Below are 27,954 nucleotides of genomic sequence, written 5' to 3' on the forward strand. Positions count from 1 at the left end.
CAAGAACAAAAAAAAATGATTTAATTTCATTATTTTGGGATTTATTGACATTGACTCAAGGAGTCGCACCATAGACACCTAAATATAAGGTGAATAGTTTATGTGATTACACATCACAACCAGAACTTGGATCAATCTCCAAGACATATGATACTCGAACAGAGTATAGATACACATTTACTGTCTTTATAAAAGACAACATATTGTCCAAAATGAATTGAGGTTTCACATTGAGAGAGAACATTTTCTACAGGTTACAATAAACACATTATTAAAATAATTTGAGCAACATTTTCACACAAAGTCTGATCTTTGAACAAATCAATTATTTCTAATCACAGAGTGATGATAACAGGTATAATTCCCAGTTTGGGTAAATAATCGTCATGGAGAATCAGTGATTCTTTAGCTCAAGTTGATCAATAACAAATGTTTAACTAATACTGATACATACAGTGCCTTGCGAAAGTATTCGGCCCCCTTGAACTTTGCGACCTTTTGCCACATTTCAGGCTTCAAACATAAAGATATAAAACTGTATTTTTTTGTGAAGAATCAACAACAAGTGGGACACAATCATGAAGTGGAACGACATTTATTGGATATTTCAAACTTTTTTAACAAATCAAAAACTGAAAAATTGGGCGTGCAAAATTATTCAGCACCCTTAAGTTAATACTTTGTAGCGCCACCTTTTGCTGTGATTACAGCTGTAAGTCGCTTGGGGTATGTCTCTATCAGTTTTGCACATCGAGAGACCGACATTTTTTCCCATTCCTCCTTGCAAAACAGCTCGAGCTCAGTGAGGTTGGATGGAGAGCATTTGTGAACAGCAGTTTTCAGTTCTTTCCACAGATTCTCGATTGGATTCACGTCTGGACTTTGACTTGGCCATTCTAACACCTGGATATGTTTATTTTTGAACCATTCCATTGTAGATTTTGCTTTATGTTTTGGATCATTGTCTTGTTGGAAAACAAATCTCCGTCCCAGTCTCAGGTCTTTTGCAGACTCCATCAGGTTTTCTTCCAGAATGGTCCTGTATTTGGCTCCATCCATCTTCCCATCAGTTTTAACCATCTTCCCTGTCCCTGCTGAAGAAAAGCAGGCCCAAACCATGATGCTGCCACCACCATGTTTGACATTGGGGATGGTGTGTTCAGCTGTGTTGCTTTTACGCCAAACATAACGTTTTGCATTGTTGCCAAAAAGTTCAATTTTGGTTTCATCTGACCAAAGCACCTTCTTCCACATGTTTGGTGTGTCTCCCAGGTGGCTTGTGGCAAACTTTAAACGACACTTTTTATGGATATCTTTAAGAAATGGCTTTCTTCTTGCCACTCTTCCATAAAGGCCAGATTTGTGCAATATACGACTGATTGTTGTCCTATGGACAGAGTCTCCCACCTCAGCTGTAGATCTCTGCAGTCCATCCAGAGTGATCATGGGCCTCTTGGCTGCATCTCTGATCAGTCTTCTCCTTGTATGAGCTGAAAGTTTAGAGGGACGGCCAGGTCTTGGTAGATTTGCAGTGGTCTGATACTCCTTCCATTTCAATATTATCGCTTGCACAGTGCTCCTTGGGATGTTTAAAGCTTGGGAAATCTTTTTGTATCCAAATCCGGCTTTAAACTTCTCCACAACAGTATCTCGGACCTGCCTGGTGTGTTCCTTGTTCTTCATGATGCTCTCTGCGCTTTTAACGGACCTCTGAGACTATCACAGTGAAGGTGCATTTATACGGAGACTTGATTACACACAGGTGGATTGTATTTATCATCATTAGTCATTTAGATCAACATTGGATCATTCAGAGATCCTCACTGAACTTCTGGGGAGAGTTTGCTGCACTGAAAGTAAAGGGGCTGAATAATTTTGCACGCCCAATTTTTCAGTTTTTGATTTGTTAAAAAAGTTTGAAATATCCAATAAATGTCGTTCCACTTCATGATTGGGTCCCACTTGTTGTTGATTCTTCACAAAAAAGTACAGTTTTATATCTTTATGTTTGAAGCCTGAAATGTGGCAAAAGGTCGCAAAGTTCAAGGGGGCCGAATACTTTCGCAAGGCACTGTACCTCACAGAATATGCTCAATATAATGTTAATGTGACCATATCGTTACAATAATTAAATTGTAACAAAATATCTTATTCTTGATAAGTGTTGACCTTTAAACAGATCGGTAACAGATCATCACAAAAAGATTGAAGATATAATACACATTTTGGGTTAAAAGTCCTCATGGAGGACAGTTGAAGTTGATCATTAATAAGCAAATGATCTACATAATCAACACATGATGATGCTTCACAAAACAAAGGTTATTGACATTACAAAAATGCAGTGTTCGCAGAGAGTGGGGTTCCAGTCTGTAGGACTCTACCAGGGCCTCCAGAGAGCAGTGTTGACTGGACTCTTCTCTTTGCTGGTGCTGTACTGGGCTGGGAGCTGAACTGAGGCAGGTCACTCTCCCTCCTGTTCTTATCAGAGGATGGGTGCAGGCTCTGGAAGTGGCTCAGCAGTCTTCTCTGGGTCTGTGTCTGTGTCACATCATCCTTGGTCAGGAAGTGCACAATCTCTTGGACACAGCTGGAGTAACCCTGATTGAATGGTGCTGAGGAGGAGCTCACTGACGGGTTCTGTTTCTATCATCTCCAGGATGTCGGCTTTCTCCATTTTGAAATCTGGCTGCTGGTTGAGGCTCTCTCCAAGAGAGACTTGAGCTGCTCAATGCTGTTGTTGAAACGATCTCTGTGTAACTTCTCAACCACTGGCTTTCTTATCTGCAAGAAGAGAAGTCATGAATAGTCTTTTTCTGAATACAACAGAGCTGACATGAATGGATGAAATCTAGAAGCAAAAACTGAAACAATGCAACACTATTTGTAACTAAATGTACCTTGTTGGTCAGAGTCAAGTGCTCATTAGAGTAGAATATAGCTGAAGTGATTGTTGGTGCCATGGTTAGATCTCTGTGCTGTAATGGTCTCCATGTAGAGTGAATCTGATGTCTAATGCCTTCATCTCTCCTATATATAGTCAATAATCTGCATATGAATGTGTGGGTCTTGAGCTTGTTGGAGTTTCTCACAGTCTGTAGCCAATGGGTGAGCTTGGGAGGACAATGAGGAATGTGGAGCTGCCACATACTCAGTGTTCTTATTGCTGGGGGACAATGGTCACATCTTATGGAACAGGTTGAGAGGTGGGGGTGATAGAGAGTGACTCAGAGTGTTGTGTGAATCTGGGAAACCAGTGACCCTCAGATCTGCTGCCTGATGTTAGGATCAATGATGCTGAGAGAGCACACACACATCATCACAACTTACACGTTTGAGACTGACGCAGATCCCCTGCGTGAAAATGTTTTTTTTTATGGTTGCATACCTAAGTGAATATTGTTTCAAAATAGAGAAATTAAGTTGCAATTAGATTCTTGGAAATGGAATAGGCCTTTCTAAAATGTGTTTCCTGTAGAATTTGAACATGAGGTTTTAGCTATAGTAATTAGATTCCGTTAATTTTTTTTTAAAGCAGAGCCTTTAAGAACATTGCCACTTTTAAAACGTAATAATGTGTAGTAATAAGTAAGTTGACATTCACCCCCTGGTATATTTATGTTGCAATACTGCTATTGTGTCTGTGTATTCACAGATTTGACAGACTACTGCCAGAGGTAGTGAAGTCTAGAGGTAGCAGATGTGTCCTCTGTCCTGAGGCTGCTGGTCAGTGTGAGTAGAGAACTGATCTGAGTTTCCCACAGTCCTGTGTGCTGTGATCAATGCACTACAAAAACTGCTCAGTGGAGCATTAGTGACGGCTTTTGACTCTGTGTTGTGCTATAGACCGAGCCTGACGTCACAGACCATCTGGATTCTGGAGGGAAAAACTACCATAGGTTCCTTCCATACTGTTTCACAAGCATGTATTTATTACATTTTATTCCAGAATTGTTTTTTTTTGTAGACTACATTAAAATAACATTATACTCTATCTACTGCCTGATGTTGGGATCAATGATACTTACAGAGCACACGCTCATCATCACATCTTACATGTGTGAGGCTGACACAGAACCTCTACATTAAATGTACAGTGTAACTTAGTCCCCAACTACGGTATGAAGCCATTGTTGAATGTATAGTGTTTCAAAGCTTTAGCACTTATTCAGTCACATTTTATTATCTCACAATGGATTTTACCGCTGACAAAAATGTATGCCTGTATATAGAACAAATATTTATAATGTTCTGTCTTGCTGAATTTAGTTTCAATTCCATTTCTTTCTTTATTGAGTCAAATTAGCTTCCGCTAAACAACAGAAATGTTCCTTGTTAAATGCTAATTCATCTCTACACAAGCAGTTCCTGTCAAGACCATGGGGGAAATGTTTTTTAAAATCAGACATATATCAATTAAGAAGGTAGTAAATACAAACTTTTTGAATATCGGATGATATAGACTTGTATAGCATATGGCGGATCAGAGAGAGTCAAGGTTGGACTAAATACTTTAGATCTTTCAAGGATATACGTTTTGGATATAAACTGTATCATCTTTGACTCTACAATCTGATCATGTGTAATTTAATGTCTTTCCTGGTCTGTTACCTAATTCCTCTTAAACCTTGTCATAATAAAAAAACACTTGTGAAGTCCTTATAATTCATTGTCTAATTTCAACTGGTGAAGCTAAGTTTTACCACTGTCACATAGCCCCTGATCCCACAGCACTGGGTGCAATATGTGAAACATAAAATAGCTGCTACCTATTCATGATTTTGTAGCATTTTGATGCAGAGGACATATCTGTGATATAATTCATATCTAGAATTCATTTGAGGAAACCGTACCAGTGAAATTCCTTCTCACCCCTAATCATACAGGGTACAGGATTCTATTGTCCCAAAGGCAGTCTGTGAGTGAGTTTTCCTTGGTTTCCCACACTCTCTCCATTCACTGCTCTCAATGGTGGAACAATAGAAGTGTGCCTTATTATAACGCATCATATTAGGTATTCAGTTCAGTCCAGTTTCTAGGCAACCATTAAAAATGCTTCAATTACCAAAACAGCATCTGGTCGTAGAGACGGTTCCCTAAAACTTGGATTGGAGGAATTTTTTTGTGTTAAAGAACAATCAGCACTATAGACTTGTCTTGGTTCTGACCTAAATTGAATCAATGAGAGACAAGTGACATGTTGATTTTATCCATCACCTTAATCCTAACCCTAGTTTTACTGTATATCCACACCCTTCTAAACACTAACCACAACCCTAACTCTAGCTTCATGTCCACAACCTGTTTCAACCCTAACCATAACCCTAACTCCAGCTTCATGTCCACAACCTGTTTCAACCCTAACCACCACCATAACTCTAGCTTCATGTCCACACCCTGTTTCAACCCTAACCATAACCCTAACTCCAGCTTCATGTCCACAACCTGTTTCAACCCTAACCACCACCATAACTCTAGCTTCATGTCCACACCCTGTTTCAACCCTAACCACAACCCTAACTCCAGCTTCATGTCCACACCCTGTTTCAACCCTAACCATAACCCTAACTCCAGCTTCATGTCCACACCCTGCTTCAACCCTATCCATAACCCTAACCATAACCCTAACTCTAGCTTCATGTCCACAACCTGTTTCAACCCTAACCATAACCCTAACTCTAGCTTCATGTTCACACCCTGGGCCTTTTCTTGTTACATGCAGACCACACAGCTCGTGTCTCGTGCCTCAACGAGATTCTGCGTTGCCAGGCGCTAAAATAGAACTTGGTTCTATTTGTGATGCTTGATGCACTGTACGTCCCGCCTCTCCCATCTCCTCATTGGTTTTTAGGACCATATCCCCATGTTCCATCTCCTCATTGGTTTTTAGGAGCATATACTCACGTGGGTGATTGAAATATGAACTGAGGTCCACACTCCAGTACAATTGGTAATGGTAATGCACCTTAAAGTTGGTGTCCAAAAGCCATGCTAAGTCCGAAGAAGAATCCTGAAGGAAGAGAGATTACTAGAAACAAACTCAGTTTACCCTTTTATCTGTGGATTAATTGTTGGAGTAGAGGACCTTGTGCATTTCGGGTAGGATAACAACTCAATGTTTATATCACAGGACAAATTAGCCGGCAACAGCAAGCTAGCTAGCAAAATTTCCATAAATGTTTCATGCTTTTTGGCCTGTCCCAAAACTAATAAGATTGGTTCAGAGTCTGTTTTGATATTTCAACTTGTGATTCCTTTAGGTGTCTGACATGCTGACCGCACGCGTGATGGTGCTGCATGTGATCGGCATGTTAGACACATACAGCCATCACTATTTCTGTTCCTGCTCATAACTGGGACCACTGTAGATTACTTGATTGCGATGCAATATTTTAATCTTCCAAAACTTCAATACCAATCATTGCAAAAGTAAGTATGACCTTATACAGTAGATCTGCATTGTAGTCTACAGTCAATATGTCGATTACAGGAAAGATCAAGAACAAAAAAAAATGATTTAATTTCATTATTTTGGGATTTATTGACATTGACTCAAGGAGTCGCATCATAGACACCTAAATATAAGGTGAATAGTTTATGTGATTACACATCACAACCAGAACTTGGATCAATCTCCAAGACATATGATACTCGAACAGAGTATAGATACACATTTACTGTCTTTATAAAAGACAACATATTGTCCAAAATGAATTGAGGTTTCACATTGAGAGAGAACATTTTCTACAGGTTACAATAAACACATTATTAAAATAATTTGAGCAACATTTTCACACAAAGTCTGATCTTTGAACAAATCAATTATTTCTAATCACAGAGTGATGATAACAGGTATAATTCCCAGTTTGGGTAAATAATCGTCATGGAGAATCAGTGATTCTTTAGCTCAAGTTGATCAATAACAAATGTTTAACTAATACTGATACATACAGTGCCTTGCGAAAGTATTCGGCCCCCTTGAACTTTGCGACCTTTTGCCACATTTCAGGCTTCAAACATAAAGATATAAAACTGTATTTTTTTGTGAAGAATCAACAACAAGTGGGACACAATCATGAAGTGGAACGACATTTATTGGATATTTCAAACTTTTTTAACAAATCAAAAACTGAAAAATTGGGCGTGCAAAATTATTCAGCACCCTTAAGTTAATACTTTGTAGCGCCACCTTTTGCTGTGATTACAGCTGTAAGTCGCTTGGGGTATGTCTCTATCAGTTTTGCACATCGAGAGACCGACATTTTTTCCCATTCCTCCTTGCAAAACAGCTCGAGCTCAGTGAGGTTGGATGGAGAGCATTTGTGAACAGCAGTTTTCAGTTCTTTCCACAGATTCTCGATTGGATTCACGTCTGGACTTTGACTTGGCCATTCTAACACCTGGATATGTTTATTTTTGAACCATTCCATTGTAGATTTTGCTTTATGTTTTGGATCATTGTCTTGTTGGAAAACAAATCTCCGTCCCAGTCTCAGGTCTTTTGCAGACTCCATCAGGTTTTCTTCCAGAATGGTCCTGTATTTGGCTCCATCCATCTTCCCATCAGTTTTAACCATCTTCCCTGTCCCTGCTGAAGAAAAGCAGGCCCAAACCATGATGCTGCCACCACCATGTTTGACATTGGGGATGGTGTGTTCAGCTGTGTTGCTTTTACGCCAAACATAACGTTTTGCATTGTTGCCAAAAAGTTCAATTTTGGTTTCATCTGACCAAAGCACCTTCTTCCACATGTTTGGTGTGTCTCCCAGGTGGCTTGTGGCAAACTTTAAACGACACTTTTTATGGATATCTTTAAGAAATAGCTTTCTTCTTGCCACTCTTCCATAAAGGCCAGATTTGTGCAATATACGACTGATTGTTGTCCTATGGACAGAGTCTCCCACCTCAGCTGTAGATCTCTGCAGTCCATCCAGAGTGATCATGGGCCTCTTGGCTGCATCTCTGATCAGTCTTCTCCTTGTATGAGCTGAAAGTTTAGAGGGACGGCCAGGTCTTGGTAGATTTGCAGTGGTCTGATACTCCTTCCATTTCAATATTATCGCTTGCACAGTGCTCCTTGGGATGTTTAAAGCTTGGGAAATCTTTTTGTATCCAAATCCGGCTTTAAACTTCTCCACAACAGTATCTCGGACCTGCCTGGTGTGTTCCTTGTTCTTCATGATGCTCTCTGCGCTTTTAACGGACCTCTGAGACTATCACAGTGAAGGTGCATTTATACGGAGACTTGATTACACACAGGTGGATTGTATTTATCATCATTAGTCATTTAGATCAACATTGGATCATTCAGAGATCCTCACTGAACTTCTGGGGAGAGTTTGCTGCACTGAAAGTAAAGGGGCTGAATAATTTTGCACGCCCAATTTTTCAGTTTTTGATTTGTTAAAAAAGTTTGAAATATCCAATAAATGTCGTTCCACTTCATGATTGGGTCCCACTTGTTGTTGATTCTTCACAAAAAAGTACAGTTTTATATCTTTATGTTTGAAGCCTGAAATGTGGCAAAAGGTCGCAAAGTTCAAGGGGGCCGAATACTTTCGCAAGGCACTGTACCTCACAGAATATGCTCAATATAATGTTAATGTGACCATATCGTTACAATAATTAAATTGTAACAAAATATCTTATTCTTGATAAGTGTTGACCTTTAAACAGATCGGTAACAGATCATCACAAAAAGATTGAAGATATAATACACATTTTGGGTTAAAAGTCCTCATGGAGGACAGTTGAAGTTGATCATTAATAAGCAAATGATCTACATAATCAACACATGATGATGCTTCACAAAACAAAGGTTATTGACATTACAAAAATGCAGTGTTCGCAGAGAGTGGGGTTCCAGTCTGTAGGACTCTACCAGGGCCTCCAGAGAGCAGTGTTGACTGGACTCTTCTCTTTGCTGGTGCTGTACTGGGCTGGGAGCTGAACTGAGGCAGGTCACTCTCCCTCCTGTTCTTATCAGAGGATGGGTGCAGGCTCTGGAAGTGGCTCAGCAGTCTTCTCTGGGTCTGTGTCTGTGTCACATCATCCTTGGTCAGGAAGTGCACAATCTCTTGGACACAGCTGGAGTAACCCTGATTGAATGGTGCTGAGGAGGAGCTCACTGACGGGTTCTGTTTCTATCATCTCCAGGATGTCGGCTTTCTCCATTTTGAAATCTGGCTGCTGGTTGAGGCTCTCTCCAAGAGAGACTTGAGCTGCTCAATGCTGTTGTTGAAACGATCTCTGTGTAACTTCTCAACCACTGGCTTTCTTATCTGCAAGAAGAGAAGTCATGAATAGTCTTTTTCTGAATACAACAGAGCTGACATGAATGGATGAAATCTAGAAGCAAAAACTGAAACAATGCAACACTATTTGTAACTAAATGTACCTTGTTGGTCAGAGTCAAGTGCTCATTAGAGTAGAATATAGCTGAAGTGATTGTTGGTGCCATGGTTAGATCTCTGTGCTGTAATGGTCTCCATGTAGAGTGAATCTGATGTCTAATGCCTTCATCTCTCCTATATATAGTCAATAATCTGCATATGAATGTGTGGGTCTTGAGCTTGTTGGAGTTTCTCACAGTCTGTAGCCAATGGGTGAGCTTGGGAGGACAATGAGGAATGTGGAGCTGCCACATACTCAGTGTTCTTATTGCTGGGGGACAATGGTCACATCTTATGGAACAGGTTGAGAGGTGGGGGTGATAGAGAGTGACTCAGAGTGTTGTGTGAATCTGGGAAACCAGTGACCCTCAGATCTGCTGCCTGATGTTAGGATCAATGATGCTGAGAGAGCACACACACATCATCACAACTTACACGTTTGAGACTGACGCAGATCCCCTGCGTGAAAATGTTTTTTTTTATGGTTGCATACCTAAGTGAATATTGTTTCAAAATAGAGAAATTAAGTTGCAATTAGATTCTTGGAAATGGAATAGGCCTTTCTAAAATGTGTTTCCTGTAGAATTTGAACATGAGGTTTTAGCTATAGTAATTAGATTCCGTTAATTTTTTTTTAAAGCAGAGCCTTTAAGAACATTGCCACTTTTAAAACGTAATAATGTGTAGTAATAAGTAAGTTGACATTCACCACCTGGTATATTTATGTTGCAATACTGCTATTGTGTCTGTGTATTCACAGATTTGACAGACTACTGCCAGAGGTAGTGAAGTCTAGAGGTAGCAGATGTGTCCTCTGTCCTGAGGCTGCTGGTCAGTGTGAGTAGAGAACTGATCTGAGTTTCCCACAGTCCTGTGTGCTGTGATCAATGCACTACAAAAACTGCTCAGTGGAGCATTAGTGACGGCTTTTGACTCTGTGTTGTGCTATAGACCGAGCCTGACGTCACAGACCATCTGGATTCTGGAGGGAAAAACTACCATAGGTTCCTTCCATACTGTTTCACAAGCATGTATTTATTACATTTTATTCCAGAATTGTTTTTTTTTGTAGACTACATTAAAATAACATTATACTCTATCTACTGCCTGATGTTGGGATCAATGATACTTACAGAGCACACGCTCATCATCACATCTTACATGTGTGAGGCTGACACAGAACCTCTACATTAAATGTACAGTGTAACTTAGTCCCCAACTACGGTATGAAGCCATTGTTGAATGTATAGTGTTTCAAAGCTTTAGCACTTATTCAGTCACATTTTATTATCTCACAATGGATTTTACCGCTGACAAAAATGTATGCCTGTATATAGAACAAATATTTATAATGTTCTGTCTTGCTGAATTTAGTTTCAATTCCATTTCTTTCTTTATTGAGTCAAATTAGCTTCCGCTAAACAACAGAAATGTTCCTTGTTAAATGCTAATTCATCTCTACACAAGCAGTTCCTGTCAAGACCATGGGGGAAATGTTTTTTAAAATCAGACATATATCAATTAAGAAGGTAGTAAATACAAACTTTTTGAATATCGGATGATATAGACTTGTATAGCATATGGCGGATCAGAGAGAGTCAAGGTTGGACTAAATACTTTAGATCTTTCAAGGATATACGTTTTGGATATAAACTGTATCATCTTTGACTCTACAATCTGATCATGTGTAATTTAATGTCTTTCCTGGTCTGTTACCTAATTCCTCTTAAACCTTGTCATAATAAAAAAACACTTGTGAAGTCCTTATAATTCATTGTCTAATTTCAACTGGTGAAGCTAAGTTTTACCACTGTCACATAGCCCCTGATCCCACAGCACTGGGTGCAATATGTGAAACATAAAATAGCTGCTACCTATTCATGATTTTGTAGCATTTTGATGCAGAGGACATATCTGTGATATAATTCATATCTAGAATTCATTTGAGGAAACCGTACCAGTGAAATTCCTTCTCACCCCTAATCATACAGGGTACAGGATTCTATTGTCCCAAAGGCAGTCTGTGAGTGAGTTTTCCTTGGTTTCCCACACTCTCTCCATTCACTGCTCTCAATGGTGGAACAATAGAAGTGTGCCTTATTATAACGCATCATATTAGGTATTCAGTTCAGTCCAGTTTCTAGGCAACCATTAAAAATGCTTCAATTACCAAAACAGCATCTGGTCGTAGAGACGGTTCCCTAAAACTTGGATTGGAGGAATTTTTTTGTGTTAAAGAACAATCAGCACTATAGACTTGTCTTGGTTCTGACCTAAATTGAATCAATGAGAGACAAGTGACATGTTGATTTTATCCATCACCTTAATCCTAACCCTAGTTTTACTGTATATCCACACCCTTCTAAACACTAACCACAACCCTAACTCTAGCTTCATGTCCACAACCTGTTTCAACCCTAACCATAACCCTAACTCCAGCTTCATGTCCACAACCTGTTTCAACCCTAACCACCACCATAACTCTAGCTTCATGTCCACACCCTGTTTCAACCCTAACCATAACCCTAACTCCAGCTTCATGTCCACAACCTGTTTCAACCCTAACCACCACCATAACTCTAGCTTCATGTCCACACCCTGTTTCAACCCTAACCACAACCCTAACTCCAGCTTCATGTCCACACCCTGTTTCAACCCTAACCATAACCCTAACTCCAGCTTCATGTCCACACCCTGCTTCAACCCTATCCATAACCCTAACCATAACCCTAACTCTAGCTTCATGTCCACAACCTGTTTCAACCCTAACCATAACCCTAACTCTAGCTTCATGTTCACACCCTGGGCCTTTTCTTGTTACATGCAGACCACACAGCTCGTGTCTCGTGCCTCAACGAGATTCTGCGTTGCCAGGCGCTAAAATAGAACTTGGTTCTATTTGTGATGCTTGATGCACTGTACGTCCCGCCTCTCCCATCTCCTCATTGGTTTTTAGGACCATATACCCATGTTCCATCTCCTCATTGGTTTTTAGCATATACCCACGTGGGTGATTGAAAGATGAACTGAGGTCCACACTCCATTCCAGTCCAAAACTAGGGTTAGGAACTCTAGACCACCTTTACTCCACACACAGAGATGCATACAAAGCTCTCTCCCGCCTTCCATTTGGTCAAATCTGACCATAATTATATCCTCAATATTCCTGCTTACAAGCAAAAACTGAACCAGGAAGTACCAGTGACTTGCTCAATACGGAATTGGTCAGATGAAGCGGAGGCTACGCTACAGGACTGCTTTGCTAGCACAGACTGGAATATGTTCCAGGATTCATCCAATGGCATTGTGGAATATACCACCTCAGATGTCGGCTTCATCAATAAGTTAATCAACAACGTTGTCCCCACAACAACGTTGTACGTACATATCCCAACCAGAAGACATGGATTACAGACAACATCCGCATCGAACTAAAGGCTAGAGCTGCCACTGTCAAGGAGCGGGACACTAATCTGGACGTCTATAAGAAATCCTGCTATGCCCTCAGATGAAGCATCAAACATGCAAAGTGTCAATACAGTATTAAGATTGAATCCTACTACACCGACTCTGACGCTCATCTAATGTGACAGGGCTTGAAAACTATTATGGACTACAAATGGAAACCCAGATTTGAGCCTACCAGACGAGGAAAATGCCTTTTACGCTCGCTTCGAGGCAAGCAACACTGAAACATGCACAAGAGCTCGATGACTGTGTGATAACGCTATTGGTAGCCGATGTGAGCAAGACATTTAAACAGGTCAACATTCTCAAATAAAGGTGAAATAAAAAATACATTTAAAAGACAAGGCCGCTGGGCCAGATGGATTACCAGAACGTTTACTCAAAGCATCCGCAGACCAACTGGCAAGTGTCTTCACTGACATTGTACACCTCTCCCTGACTGAGTCTGTAATACCAACATGTTTCAAGCAGACCACCGTAGTCCCTGTGCCCAAGGAAGCGAAGGTAACCTGCCTAAATGATTACCGCCCCGTAGCACTCCCGGATACCCTAGACCCACTCCAATTCACATCCGCCCCAACAGATCCACAGATGACGCAATCTCAATTGCACTCCACGCTGCCCTTTCCCACCTGGACAAAAGGAGAATGCTGTTCATTGACTACAGCTAGGCGTTCAACACCATAGTACCCAATAAGTTAATCACTAAGCTAAGGACCCTGGGACTGAATACCCCCCTTTGCAACTGGATCCTGGACTTCCTGACGGGCATCCCCCAGGTGGTAAGGGTAGGCAACAACACGTCTGCCACACTGATCTGCCACGCTGATTCTCAACACTGGGGCCCCTCAGGGGTGTGAACTTAGTCCCCTCCTGTACTCCCTGTTCACCCACGACTGCATAGCCAAACACGACTCCAACACCATTAAGTATCCTGACGACACAAAAGTGGTAGGGCTGATCACCGACAACTATGGGACAGCCTATAGGGAGGAGGTCAGAGAACTGGCAATGTGGTGCAAGGACAACAACCTCTCCTTCAATGTGAGCAAGACAAAGGAGCTGATCGTGGACTACAGGAAAAAATGGGCCGAACAGGCCCCCATTAACATCGACGGGGCAGTAGTGAAGTGGGTCCACATCACCAATTATCTATCATGGTCTTAACACACCAAGACAGTCTTGAAGAGGGCACGACAAAAACATATTCCTCCTCAGGATACTGAAAAGATTTTGCATGTGTCCCCAGATCCTCAAAAAGTTCTACAGCTGCACCATCGAGAGCATCCTGACCGGTTGCATCACCGCCTGGTATGAGAACTGCTTGGCATCTGACCGTAAGACGCTACAGGGGCCAAGCTTCCTGCAATCCAGGCCCTATATAATAGGCGGTGTCAGAAGAAAGCCCATAAAATTGTCAGACTCCAGTCACCCAAGTCATAGACTTTTTTCTCTGCTACCGCACGGCAAGCGGTACCGGAGAGAAAAGTCTAGGACCAAAAGGCTCCTTAACAGCTTCTACCCCTAAGCCATAAGACTGCTGAACAATTAATCAAATGGCCACCGGACTGTACTCTGCTGCTATTCACTGTTTATTATCACTTCACCCCTACCTACATGTACAAGTTACCTCTAACCTGTAGCCCCTGCACACTGGTACCAGTACCCCCTGTATATAGTCTTGTTATTGTTATGTTAATATATTTTTTACTTTGTTTATTTGATAAATATATTCTTAACTCTTCTTGAACTGCACTGTTGGTTAAGGGATTGTAAGTAAGCATTTCACAGTAAGGTCTGCACTTGTTGAATTCGGCGCATGTGACAAATACTTTGATTTGAGTTGATAGTGGTAATGCACCTTAAAGTTGGTTGCCAACTGCCATATAAAGTCCAAAAAAAGAAGCCTGGAGGAGGAGAGATTACTAGAAACAAACTCGGTTTACCCTTTTATCTGTGGATTAATTGTTGGAGTAGAGGACCTTGTTCATTTCGGCTAAAACAACAACCCAATGTTTATATCCCAGACAAATTAGCTAGGAACAGCAAGCTAGCTAGCTAACTTTCCATATGTTTCATGCTTTTTGACCGGTCCCCAAATGAATAAGGTTGGTTCAGAGTTTGTTTTGATATTTCACCTGCGTGTCCTGATCGTGTCTGGTGTGGGGGGACAAAATCATCATGCGCGTGTGGTCAGCATGTTAGACACATACAGCCATCACTATTTCTGTTCCTGCTCAAAACTGGGACCACTGTAGATTACTTGATTGAGATACAATATTTTAATCTTCCAAAACGTCATTACAAATCTTTGCAAAAGTAAGTGTGACCTTATAGAGTAGATCAGTGTTGTAGACTATATTAAATATGTTGATGACAGTAGAGAGAAGGAAAGATCAAGGACAATAAAAAATGATTTAACTTCATTATTTTTGGGATTTATTGATATTGCCTCAAGGAGTCGCATCATAGACTTGAACACCTAAATATAAGGTGAATAGTTTAGGTGATTACACATCACAACCAGAACTTGGATCAATCTCCAAGACATATGATACTCTAACAGAGTATAGGACATTTACTGTCTTTATAAAAGACAACATATTGTCTATAAAAAAAAATAATGAGAGAACATTTTCTCCCCTTTACAATATCCACATTATTAAAATAATGTGGGCAACATTTTCCCACACAAGGTCTGATCTTTAAACTTTTCATTGATTTCTAATCACAGAGTGATGATAACAGGTACAATTCCCAGTTTGGGTAAATAATCATCTTGGAGAATCAGTGATTCTGTAGCTCAAGTTGATCAATAACAAATGTTTAACTGATACAAACCTCACAGGAGATGCTCAATATAATGTTAATATGACCATATCATTACAACAAAGTTGTAACAAAATTGCTTATTCTTCAATACGAGTTGACCTTTACAAAGATCGATAATGGAGTGCAACAGTCTGAGTCATAACACCCATAAAAACCTAGGGGGTCAAGCAGCGAAATGGTTCCAATTGTTTTTACAACATTCATTTTTCCCGTAAGGGATTTTAGAAACACTTAAACATGTAGTCTTACCCTGGTGTGACATTTTGATAACCATGAATATATATCTAGGACAAGGTGATTTTCATCAATATATTTTCCTGCATTTTCCCCCCAAATTAAATGCTAATCAGCTGCTAATGTGGCTATCATAAATAACTACAAATGCCATGATGATCTGGACCAGACTGACGAATCGAGGCAAAGGTAAGAATTTCTGGGTTACCTATCTAATGTTAGCTAAATGTACTAATGAATACATTGGCTACATTGGCTACATTTCTTTATGCTACATTTCTCTTTTGTGCAAGTTTTAAATTGACACAATAACTGTTAGCAAATGTGTCCGCTAGAGATGACGTGCAGGAGCTTGCAGGGATTTGTAGTTTTGCATGATGTCTACTTTGATGCTGATTGTCATTTTTGAATCTGAGAGCAAATACAGATAAAAGTCGCCTTGTCCGAGAGACAAATGGTTGTCAAAACGTTATGCCAGGGTAAGCCTACACAAAACGCAGCCCTTATCTTTTGTGTTTCTAAAATCGTCTATGGGAAAAATAAATGGTGGGTATTATGACACCTCCGCTGTGGGCCTCTATAGACAATCAAAAATGATTGAAGATAAAATATCCATTTTGGGTTAAAAGTCCTCATGGAGGACCATTGAAGTTGATGTCAATCATGAATAAACACATAATCAACACATGCTTCACAAAACATCAAAGTTATTAACATCACAAAAATGCGATGTTCGTAGACAAAAAAGCTTTGTTTTACTTGTTCAGTACAACTGAAATGAAAAGTTTCAATTGAAACACAACTTTTAAAACAACCTGCACAAGCAGAATATGAAGAAGATCTCTGATCACTGTCCATCACATTAATGTTAGACCAACATGGTCCATTGAGTTTGTTTGAGAGTGGAGTTCCAGTCTGTAGGACTCTACCAGGGCCTCCAGAGAGCAGTGTGGTCTGGACTCTTCTCTTTGCTGGTGCTATACTGGGCTGTGGAGCTGAACTGAGGCAGGTCACTCTCCCTCCTGTTCTTATCAGAGGATGGATGCAGGCTCTGGAAGTGGCTCAGCAGTCTTTTCTGGGTCTGTGCCTTCACCTCATCCTTGGTCAGGAAGTGCACAATCTCTTGGACACACCTGAGTAACCCTGATTGAATGGTGCTGAGGAGGAGCTCACTGGCTGGTACTGTTGCTGTCTTCTCACGAACCAAACTGTCATCTCTAAGATGTTGGCTTTCTCCTTTTTGAAATCTGGCTGCTGGTTGAGGCTCTCTCCAAGAGAGACTTGAGCTGCTCAATGCTGTTGTTGAAACGATCTCTGTGTAACTTCTCAACCACTGGCTTTCTTATCTGCAAGAAGAGGAGAGTCATTAATAATATTATTCTGGATACAACAGAGCTGACATGAATGGATGATATCTAGAAGCAAAAACTGAAACAATGCAACGCTATTTGTAACTAAATTTACCTTGTTGGTCAGAGTCAGGTGCTCATTAGAGTAGATCATAGCTGAAGTGATTCTTGGTGCCATGGCTGGATCTCTGTGCTGTACTGGTCTCTGTGTAGAGTGAATCTGATGTCTAATGGCTTCATCTCTCCTATATATAGTCAATAATCTGCATATGAATGTGTGGGTCTTGAGCTTGTTGGAGTTTCTCACAGTCTGTAGCCAATGGGTGAGCTTGGGAGGACAATGAGGAATGTGGAGCTGCCATATGCTCAGTGTTCTAATTGCTGGGGGACAATGGTCAGGTCTCATGGAACAGGTGGAATGGTGGGTGGGGATGGAGAGAGACTCAGAGTGTTGTGTGAATCTGGTGACCCCCAGATCTGCTGCCTGATGTTGGAATCAATGATAATGAGAGAGCACACGCTCATCATCACAACTTACATGTGACTGATCCTCTACATTGGTCATACAGAAGACATTTGGTGATACAGAAGACCTTTTGATTGTTGAATATCATGCTTTTTTTATACAGTGCAGTCATGTTTTTTTAACTAGGCAAGTCAGTTATGAAGAAATTCTTATTTTCAATGACAGCCTAGGAACAGTGGGGCCTTGTTCAGGGGCAGAACGACAGATTTTTACCCTGTCGGCTCAGGGATTCGATCTTGCAACCTTTCGGTTACTAGTCCACCGCTCTAACCACTAGGCTACCTGCCACCACACTAAACACGTGCAGATGGGTTTGACCTCTCTGATTGCACTGTTATGAATGTGTTGTGGTCTGCTACAGGTTCATTTCAAGGTAGGGCTGTTAATCAAATCATTGCACTCAGAATAAGCAATATGACGTGAAATGTCTGTCAAACTACTTAATAGAAATTATAAGACAATTCATTCACTCATTAGAGAAAACAAGTTTTGTCTGCACACTTTCACCACTTCTCTATACTGAGAGTGGAGGGAAATAACCGCCACTCTGGAGTCCAGAGGTAGCAGATGTGTCCTCTGTCTTGAGGCTACGGGTCAGTGTGAGTAGATAGCTGATCTGAGCTTCCCACACTGAGTCCTGTGTGCTGTGATCAATGCACTACAAAAGCTGCTCAGTGGACCCTCAGTGACAGCTATTGGCTCTGTGTTGTACTGACAGATGACATCACAGACCAGCTATATGACATTACCATCTGGATTCTGGAGGAAAAGACTAGAACACTTGATTTTGTCCTAAAAGTGTGCTGCAAAGCATATACTGTACTGTATTAGTGTTCATTTCTACATTATTTCATTTTAATTTTAGTGACGTATTCAGATATTGTTTAATTCCCTTCTGTAAGTGTTGCTATTCCCCAGTGGTTCTGGGTGTTCCCCAGACAGTCAGGTGCTGATGATGACGCTAAAGCTTGACTCTGCCCATTGACAGAGCTTCCACTAAACAACAAAAGTGTCCCTTCTTAAATGTTAATTCATCTTTCACAAGCAGTTCCCATCAAGCCCTTGGGGGTAAAGCTCATTACTGAAATATATATTTTTTTTGTTACAGAGATTCAATTGAAATTGAAAGCGTGTTTGTGTGGCATGTTTCACTTTCCACCACACCTCACATACAAACGGCATAAAAACGGAATATATTACATTCATCTTGAAGAAGATGTAAGTATTGCTCGAATATGCTTAAAAAAAGCAAATGATCGAAATATGTCTTGAACCTTTTTAGTGGTAATGTACATTTTTTATCAGATTTCTTCCTGCAAGACACAAAATACAGATCATTTTTGGGATCATTAGCAATAGATCCATTAATTTTCCCAGAGATTCAGACCCCATCTAACTTCTGACGGTCTAGGTTAGAGGTCCCAGTCTATTGCCCCAAAGGGGCTCTGTGAGTGAGTTCTCCTCGGCTTCCCACACTCTCTCCATTCACTGCTTTAAATGGAGGGACAATAGAAGTGTCTTATTGAACATCACATTATGCAGCCCTGCAGAGCTAAACTTTTATAGCTCTAAGACGACAGTGCCTGTTTTGGCCTAACACCTGGAATAACTGATATCATGAACAAACAAAAAATAAATCAATGATATGCAAAAAAAAATATTTCCATAAAACAGGTGTTTCAGTAAAAACAACACAACCATACCTCTGGGACTCATGGGATCAATTATCTCTTACACACTGTTACGTTCCCCAGCAAGACAACCAAAAGTTGTCTCTCAAACAGAAAGGGAAACAAACAAAGAGTCACCGATAATAACCAAAACGAAGCAGGTGGGGTTTTAGGAAGGGCTGAAATACACTCATGGGGGTGTCAACTGAAAGTTGACTAGCAACAACAACTGGTACCTAAAAAGACACCCACCATGAGCGGCTACTAAATTTTCCCAAGAAGAGGTAAACAAAAGAACCCACACCAAACTTAAAGACAGGAAGTAAAAACAAAGTGGCGCAAAACAAAAACAGGGAAGATCAGCTAAAGGATTGTTTGTCTAAAAATCAAATAGAGAGAGCCAGCTAAAGGTGTGTCGTCCCCCCCCCCCCCCCCCCCCCAACAACTGCAGCACTGGACCAGCCTCTTAAATTGCACCTGGGACAGCACATTCCCACCTTCCCACTAACGAGATGACAAACCAGCACACGTGTAATTAAAATATATATAATATATATATGTATATATGTTTTAATTACACGTGTGCTGGTATATATATGTACTGTATATTTAACCTTTATTTAACTAATCAAGTCAGTTAAGAACAAATTCTTATTTACAATGATGGCCTACCCCAGCCAAACCCAGACATCGCTGGGCCAATTGTGAACCGCCCTATGGGACTCCCAATCACGGCCGGATGTGATACAGCCTGGATAACACATTTTGTTACATACAGCCTGTAACACAAATTGACACCAATCGGTGAACCCCACCTGCTAACGCGCTAACTTCCAAAATATAAATGGAAAAACTAAAGCCTGTAACACACACTTCATTATACTTTAGTGACATATGTTAAATTAACAGCCTAACAGCCTTGTCAGTTAGTCATGTCTGACTCATCAAACCAATTAATGTAAAGTAATAATATATGAGTAGAAATGTATTTTATTTTACTCTGTAGATTTTGAACTTAGCACCAAGAGGTGAATGATATATATCTATATATATATACATTTAGTGTGTCCTTCATTCAAGCTCATTCTGTGCAGTCTTGGCTCATGGTAGGTTTTTCTTTATTCAGCCCCATATAGCTACAGTGACCTCCAGAAGTATTGGGACAGTGACACATTTGTTGTTGTTTTGGCTCTGAACTCCAACACTTTGGATTTCAAATGATACAATGACTATGAGGGTAAAGCGCAGACTGTCAGCTTTAATTTGAGGGTATTCTCATCCATATCGGGTGAATCGTTTAGTTTTTATTCATAAGCGACCAACTTTTGGTCCCCATTTTAAGGGACCAAAAGTATTTTGACAAATTCACTTTTATAGTGTATTAATGTAGTGTCATTTTGAAGTCACTTTTATTGTAAATAAAAAATGGACTGTTTCTAAACACTTCTACATTAATGTGGATGCTACCATCATTACAGATAGTCCTGAATGAATTGTGAATAATGATGAGTGAGAAAGTCACAGCCGCAGAAAGTATCATACAGTATCATACCCCCGAGACATGCTAACCTCTCACCATTACAATAACAGGGGAGGTTAGTATTTTTTGGGGGGGGATAAGGTAACTTTCTCACTCATCATCATTAATAATTGATTCAGAATTATCTGTAATCATGGTAGCATCCACATTAATGTAGAAGTGTTTAGAAACATATTATATTCTTATTTACAATAAAAGTTACACCAAAATTACACAATACATTAAGATTAATTTCTATTGGGCACAAATAATCTTAAACACAACCCAAACAAACAGCAAATGCGTCCAACAAATCATTAAAGTCACAAGCTTAATGTAGTCATTGCCTGCTATGAATATGGAACCAAGTACTTAATGTAGTCATTGCCTGCTATGAATATGGAACCAAGTACTTAATGTAGTCATTGCCTGCTATGAATATGGAACCAAGTACTTAATGTAGTCATTGCCTGCTATGAATATGGAACCAAGTACTTAATGTAGTCATTGCCTGCTATGAATATGGAACCAAGTACTTAATGTAGTCATTGCCTGCTATGAATATGGAACCAAGTACTTAATGTAGTCATTGCCTGCTATGAATATGGAACCAAGTACTTAATGTAGTCATTGCCTGCTATGAATATGGAACCAAGTACTTAATGTAGTCATTGCCTGCTATGAATATGGAACCAAGTACTTAATGTAGTCATTGCCTGCTATGAATATGGAACCAAGTACTTAATGTAGTCATTGCCTGCTATGAATATGGAACCAAGTACTTAATGTAGTCATTGCCTGCTATGAATATGGAACCAAGTACTTAATGTAGTCATTGCCTGCTATGAATATGGAACCAAATACTTAATGTAGTCATTGCCTGCTATGAATATGGAACCAAGTACTTAATGTAGTCATTGCCTGCTATGAATATGGAACCAAGTACTTAATGTAGTCATTGCCTGCTATGAATATGGAACCAAGTACTTAATGTAGTCATTGCCTGCTATGAATATGGAACCAAGTACTTAATGTAGTCATTGCCTGCTATGAATATGGAACCAAGTACTTAATGTAGTCATTGCCTGCTATGAATATAGAACCAAGTACTTAATGTAGTCATTGCCTGCTATGAATATGGAACCAAATACTTAATGTAGTCATTGCCTGCTATGAATATGGAACCAAGTACTTAATGTAGTCATTGCCTGCTATGAATATAGAACCAAGTACTTAATGTAGTCATTGCCTGCTATGAATATAGAACCATGTACTTAATGTAGTCATTGCCTGCTATGAATATGGAACCAAGTACTTAATGTAGTCATTGCCTGTTATGAATATGGAACCAAGTACTTAATGTAGTCATTGCCTGCTATGAATATAGAACCAAGTACTTAATGTAGTCATTGCCTGCTATGAATATGGAACCAAGTACTTAATGTAGTCATTGCCTGCTATGAATATGGAACCAAGTACTTAATGTAGTCATTGCCTGCTATGAATATGGAACCAAGTACTTAATGTAGTCATTGCCTGCTATGAATATGGAACCAAATACTTAATGTAGTCATTGCCTGCTATGAATATGGAACCAAGTACTTAATGTAGTCATTGCCTGCTATGAATATAGAACCAAGTACTTATGTAGTCATTGCCTGCTATGAATATGGAACCAAGTACTTAATGTAGTCATTGCCTGCTATGAATATGGAACCAAGTACTTAATGTAGTCATTGCCTGCTATGAATATGGAACCAAGTACTTAATGTAGTCATTGCCTGCTATGAATATGGAACCAAATACTTAATGTAGTCATTGCCTGCTATGAATATGGAACCAAGTACTTAATGTAGTCATTGCCTGCTATGAATATGGAACCAAGTACTTAATGTAGTCATTGCCTGCTATGAATATGGAACCAAGTACTTAATGTAGTCATTGCCTGCTATGAATATGGAACCAAGTACTTAATGTAGTCATTGCCTGCTATGAATATGGAACCAAGTACTTAATGTAGTCATTGCCTGCTATGAATATGGAACCAAGTACTTAATGTAGTCATTGCCTGCTATGAATATGGAACCAAGTACTTAATGTAGTCATTGCCTGCTATGAATATAGAACCAAGTACTTAATGTAGTCATTGCCTGCTATGAATATAGAACCAAGTACTTAATGTAGTCATTGCCTGCTATGAATATAGAACCAAGTACTTAACGTAGTCATTGCCTGCTATGAATATAGAACCAAGTACTTAATGTAGTCATTGCCTGCTATGAATATGGAACCAAGTACTTAATGTAGTCATTGCATGCTATGAATATGGAACCAAGTACTTAATGTAGTCATTGCCTGCTATGAATATGGAATCAAGTACTTAATGTAGTCATTGCCTGCTATGAATATGGAACCAAGTACTTAATGTAGTCATTGCCTGCTATGAATATGGAACCAAGTACTTAATGTAGTCATTGCCTGCTATGAATATGGAACCAAGTACTTAATGTAGTCATTGCCTTCTATGAATATGGAACCAAGTACTTAATGTAGTCATTGCCTGCTATGAATATGGAACCAAGTACTTAATGTAGTCATTGCCTGCTATGAATATGGAACCAAGTACTTAATGTAGTCATTGCCTGCTATGAATATGGAACCAAGTACTTAATGTAGTCATTGCCTGCTATGAATATAGAACCAAGTACTTAATGTAGTCATTGCATGCTATGAATATGGAACCAAGTACTTAATGTAGTCATTGCATGCTATGAATATGGAACCAAGTACTTAATGTAGTCATTGCCTGCTATGAATATGGAACCAAGTACTTAATGTAGTCATTGCCTGCTATGAATATGGAACCAAGTACTTAATGTAGTCATTGCATGCTATGAATATGGAACCAAATACTTAATGTAGTCATTGCCTGCTATGAATATGGAACCAAGTACTTAATGTAGTCATTGCCTGCTATGAATATGGAACCAAGTACTTAATGTAGTCATTGCATGCTGTGAATATGGAACCAAATACTTAATGTAGTCATTGCATGCTGTGAATATGGAACCAAATACTTAACGTTTTACTAATTTAATACACATGTGAATTTGACAAAATACGTTTGGTTCCCTAAAATCTACAAAAGTGCAGTAATTTCTAAACGGTTCACCCGATATGGATGAAAATACCCTCCAATTAAAGCTAACAGTCTGTACTTTAACCCCATAGTCAATGTACCATGTATTTGTTTATTTCACTGTACCAATACTTTTGGAGCTCGCTGTATATGTGGAATGTCATAAATCAGTAGTGTAACTCTATTGGAAGCTTTTTCAGTGATAAGGCGAATGAAGTAACAGACAAGAGGATTTCATTTGATTTGTGTGTTTATTCAGACTGACTCACTGAATTACATAATCGAATACCTTCATTTAAGGTAAATATTTCAATAGAAATAAAGTGATTAAACATCTCAACCAGAACTAGAATCAATCTAAGACATATGAATCTAAGTGTCATATGATCATAAGACTTATGATACTCTAACATAGTATAGGATACACAGTTACTGTCTTTATAAAATATGCAAGTTTAAAATAGAGTTTTCAATCATAGGAAGTATATACATCAATATCATAATAATAATGTGAGCAACATTTTCACACATAAAGTCTGATCTTTAAAAATTAAGTTGTAACAAAATTGCTTATTCTTGAATACGTGTTGACCTTTAAACAAATCGGTAATAGACCATCACAAAAATATGATTAAATACCCATTTTGGGTTAAAGGTCCTCATGGATGACCATTGAAGTTGATGTTTATCACGAGTAGACAACTGATCAACATATGCTTCACAAAACATAAAGGTTTTTACAAAAATGCAGTGTTTGTAGACTTCATTGTTTCCATAGCCAAAACTTTTAACTTGTTCAGTACAACTGAAATTAAAAGTTTAAATCGAGACACAACTTTTAAAACAACCTGCACACGCATAATATGAAGAAGATCTCTGATCACTGTCCATCACATTAATGTTAGACCAACATGGTCCATTGAGCTTTAGTCTGTAGGACTCTACCAGGGCCTCCAGAGGGCGATGTTGACTGGACTCTTCTCTTTGCTGATTCTGAACTGGGTTTGGGAGCTGAACTGAGGCAGGTCACTCTCCCTCCTGTTCTTATCAGAGGATGGATGCAGGCTCTGGAAGTGGCTCAGCAGTCTTCTCTGGGTCTGTGTCTTCACCTCATCCTTGGACAGGAAGTGCACAATCTATTGGACACACCTGGAGTAACCCGGATTGACAGCTGCAGAGCAGGAGGAGGAGCTCACTGGCTGGTTCTGTTGCTGTCGTCTCAGGAAGCAAACTGTCATCTCCAAGATGTCGGCTTTCTCCAGCTTGGAGTCTGGCTGCTGGTTGAGGATCTCTGGACCCAGGAGAGACTTGATCTGCTCTATGCTGTTGTTGAAACGATCTCTGCGTAACTTTTCCACCACTGGCTTTCTTAGATGCAAGAAGAGGAGAGTCATTAATAATATTATTCTGAATCCGACAGAGCTGACATGAATGGCTATATTCTAAAAGCAAATACTGAAACAATGTGACACTATTTGTAACTCAATTTACCTTGTTGATCAGAGTCAGGTGCTCATTAGAGTAGATCACAGCTGAAGTGATTGTTGGTGCCATGGCTGGATCTCTGTGCTGTACTGGTCTCTGTGTAGAGTGAATCTGATTCCTACTGGCTTCATCTCTCTTACAAATAGTCCATAATCTGCATATGAATGTGTGGGTCTTGGGCTTGTTGGAATTTCTCAGTCTGTAGCCAATGGGTGAGCTTGGAAAGACAATGAAGGAATATGGAACCGCCACATACTCAGTGTTCCTATTGAGGCGGGACAATGGTCACATCTCAGGGGAGCAGGTGGAGGGGGGTGGAGCGTGTCTCACAGAATGCTGTGTGAATCTGGGAAACTGGTGACCCCCAGATCTGCTGCCTGATGTTGCAACCTGGTCTCAGAGCCTTTCGCATTATTCTGTATGTACAGTGCCCTGCGAAAGTATTCGGCCCCCTTGAACTTTGCGACCTTTTGCCACATTTCAGGCTTCAAACATAAAGATATAAAACTGTATTTTTTGTGAAGAATCAACAACAAGTGGGACACAATCATGAAGTGGAATGGCATTTATTGGATATTTCAAACTTTTTTAACAAATCAAAAACTGAAAAATTGGGCGTGCAAAATTATTCAGCCCCTTTACTTTCAGTGCAGCAAACTCTCTCCAGAAGTTCAGTGAGGATCTCTGAATGATCCAATGTTGACCTAAATGACTAATGATGATAAATACAATCCACCTGTGTGTAATCAAGTCTCTGTATAAATGCACCTGCACTGTGATAGTCTCAGAGGTCCGTTAAAAGCGCAGAGAGCATCATGAAGAACAAGGAACACACCAGGCAGGTCCGAGATACTGTTGTGAAGAAGTTTAAAGCCGGATTTGGATACAAAAATATTTCCCAAGCTTTAAACATCCCAAGGAGCACTGTGCAAGCGATAATATTGAAATGGAAGGAGTATCAGACCACTGCAAATCTACCAAGACCTGGCCTTCCCTCTAAACTTTCAGCTCATACAAGGAGAAGTCTGATCAGAGATGCAGCCAAGAGGCCCATGATCACTCTGGATGAACTGCAGAGATATACAGCTGAGGTGGGAGACTCTGTCCATAGGACAACAATCAGTCATATATTGCACAAATCTGGCCTTTATGGAAGAGTGGCAAGAAGAAAGCCATTTCTTAAAGATATCCATAAAAAGTGTTGTTTAAAGTTTGCCACAAGCCACCTGGGAGACACACCAAACATGTGGAAGAAGGTGCTCTGGTCAGATGAAACCAAAATTGAACTTTTTGGCAACAATGCAAAACGTTATGTTTGGCGTAAAAGCAACACAGCTGAACACACCATCCCCACTGTCAAACATGGTGGTGGCAGCATCATGGTTTGGGCCTGATTTCCTTCAGCAGGGACAGGGAAGATGGTTAAAATTGATGGGAAGATGGATGGAGCCAAATACAGGCCCATTCTGGAAGAAAACCTGATGGAGTCTGCAAAAGACCTGAGACTGGGACGGAGATTTGTCTTCCAACAAGACAATGATCCAAAACATAAAGCAAAATCTACAATGGAATGGTTCAAAAAGAAACATATCCAGGTGTTAGAATGGCCAAGTCAAAGTCCAGACCTGAATCCAATCGAGAATCTGTGGAAAGAACTGAAAACTGCTGTTCACAAATGCTCTCCATCCAACCTCACTGAGCTCGAGCTGTTTTGCAAGGAGGAATGGGAAAAAATTTCAGTCTCTCGATGTGCAAAACTGATAGAGACATACCCCAAGCGACTTACAGCTGTAATCGCAGCAAAAGGTGACACTACAAAGTATTAACTTAATGGGGCTGAATAATTTTGCATGCCCAATTTTTCAGTTTTTGATTTGTTAAAAAAGTTTGAAATATCCAATAAATGTCGTTCCACTTCATGATTGTGTCCGACTTGTTGTTGATTCTTCACAAAAAAATACAGTTTTATATCTTTATGTTTGAAGCCTGAAATGTGGCAAAAGGTCGCAAAGTTCAAGGGGGCCGAATACTTTCGCAAGGCACTGTAAATACATGATACTATTTAGTATGTTACGTTTCATATGGTATGTATTAATTTGTGGATGTCCATAAATTCAGGAGTTAAGTTAAAGGGTTACGGTTATGGGAAAGGTTAGCTAAAAGGGTTATGGTAAGGGTTAGGGAAAAGGTTAGCTAAAAGGGTTAGGGAAAAGGTTAGCTAAAAGGGTTATGGTAAAGGTTAGGGGAAAGGTTAGCTAAAAGGGTTATGATAAGTGTTAGGGGAAAGGTTAGCTTAAAGGGTTATGGTAAGGGTTAGGGGAAAGGTTAGCTAAAAGGGTT

At 39.8% G+C, this 27,954-nt stretch overlaps 1 protein-coding gene and 3 pseudogenes across 3 annotated transcripts; all 4 read right to left on the bottom strand.

Moving 5' to 3' along the window:
- Nucleotides 1-1,954: 1,954 nt before the first annotated feature.
- Nucleotides 1,955-3,032, bottom strand: LOC110495194 (annotated as a pseudogene).
- Nucleotides 3,033-8,451: 5,419 nt separating this feature from the next.
- Nucleotides 8,452-9,529, bottom strand: LOC118940494 (annotated as a pseudogene).
- Nucleotides 9,530-15,285: 5,756 nt separating this feature from the next.
- Nucleotides 15,286-17,476, bottom strand: LOC110494611 (annotated as a pseudogene).
- Nucleotides 15,286-25,947, bottom strand: LOC110494612 (transcription factor HES-5-like). 3 transcript variants are annotated; one of them, XR_005037082.1, is made up of 3 exons: nucleotides 25,621-25,754; nucleotides 24,966-25,497; nucleotides 15,286-16,741 (listed from the first exon to the last, which is right to left on the bottom strand). XR_005037082.1 is itself a non-coding variant. In XM_021569836.2 (2 exons), the coding sequence occupies exons 1-2, from the start codon at nucleotides 25,681-25,683 to the stop codon at nucleotides 25,266-25,268; spliced, it is 291 nt and encodes a 96-aa protein (XP_021425511.1). In that variant the 5' UTR covers nucleotides 25,684-25,857; the 3' UTR covers nucleotides 24,345-25,265. The 3 variants fall into 3 exon arrangements, 1 of the variants encoding a protein (XP_021425511.1); XR_002469295.2 differs by lacking the exon at nucleotides 15,286-16,741 and having other exon boundaries at nucleotides 24,085-25,497; nucleotides 25,621-25,947; XM_021569836.2 differs by lacking the exon at nucleotides 15,286-16,741 and having other exon boundaries at nucleotides 24,345-25,493; nucleotides 25,621-25,857.
- Nucleotides 25,948-27,954: the final 2,007 nt, after the last annotated feature.

This window comes from Oncorhynchus mykiss, chromosome 17, assembly GCF_013265735.2.
Source record: "Oncorhynchus mykiss isolate Arlee chromosome 17, USDA_OmykA_1.1, whole genome shotgun sequence".
Taxonomy (NCBI): Eukaryota; Metazoa; Chordata; class Actinopteri; order Salmoniformes; family Salmonidae; genus Oncorhynchus; species Oncorhynchus mykiss.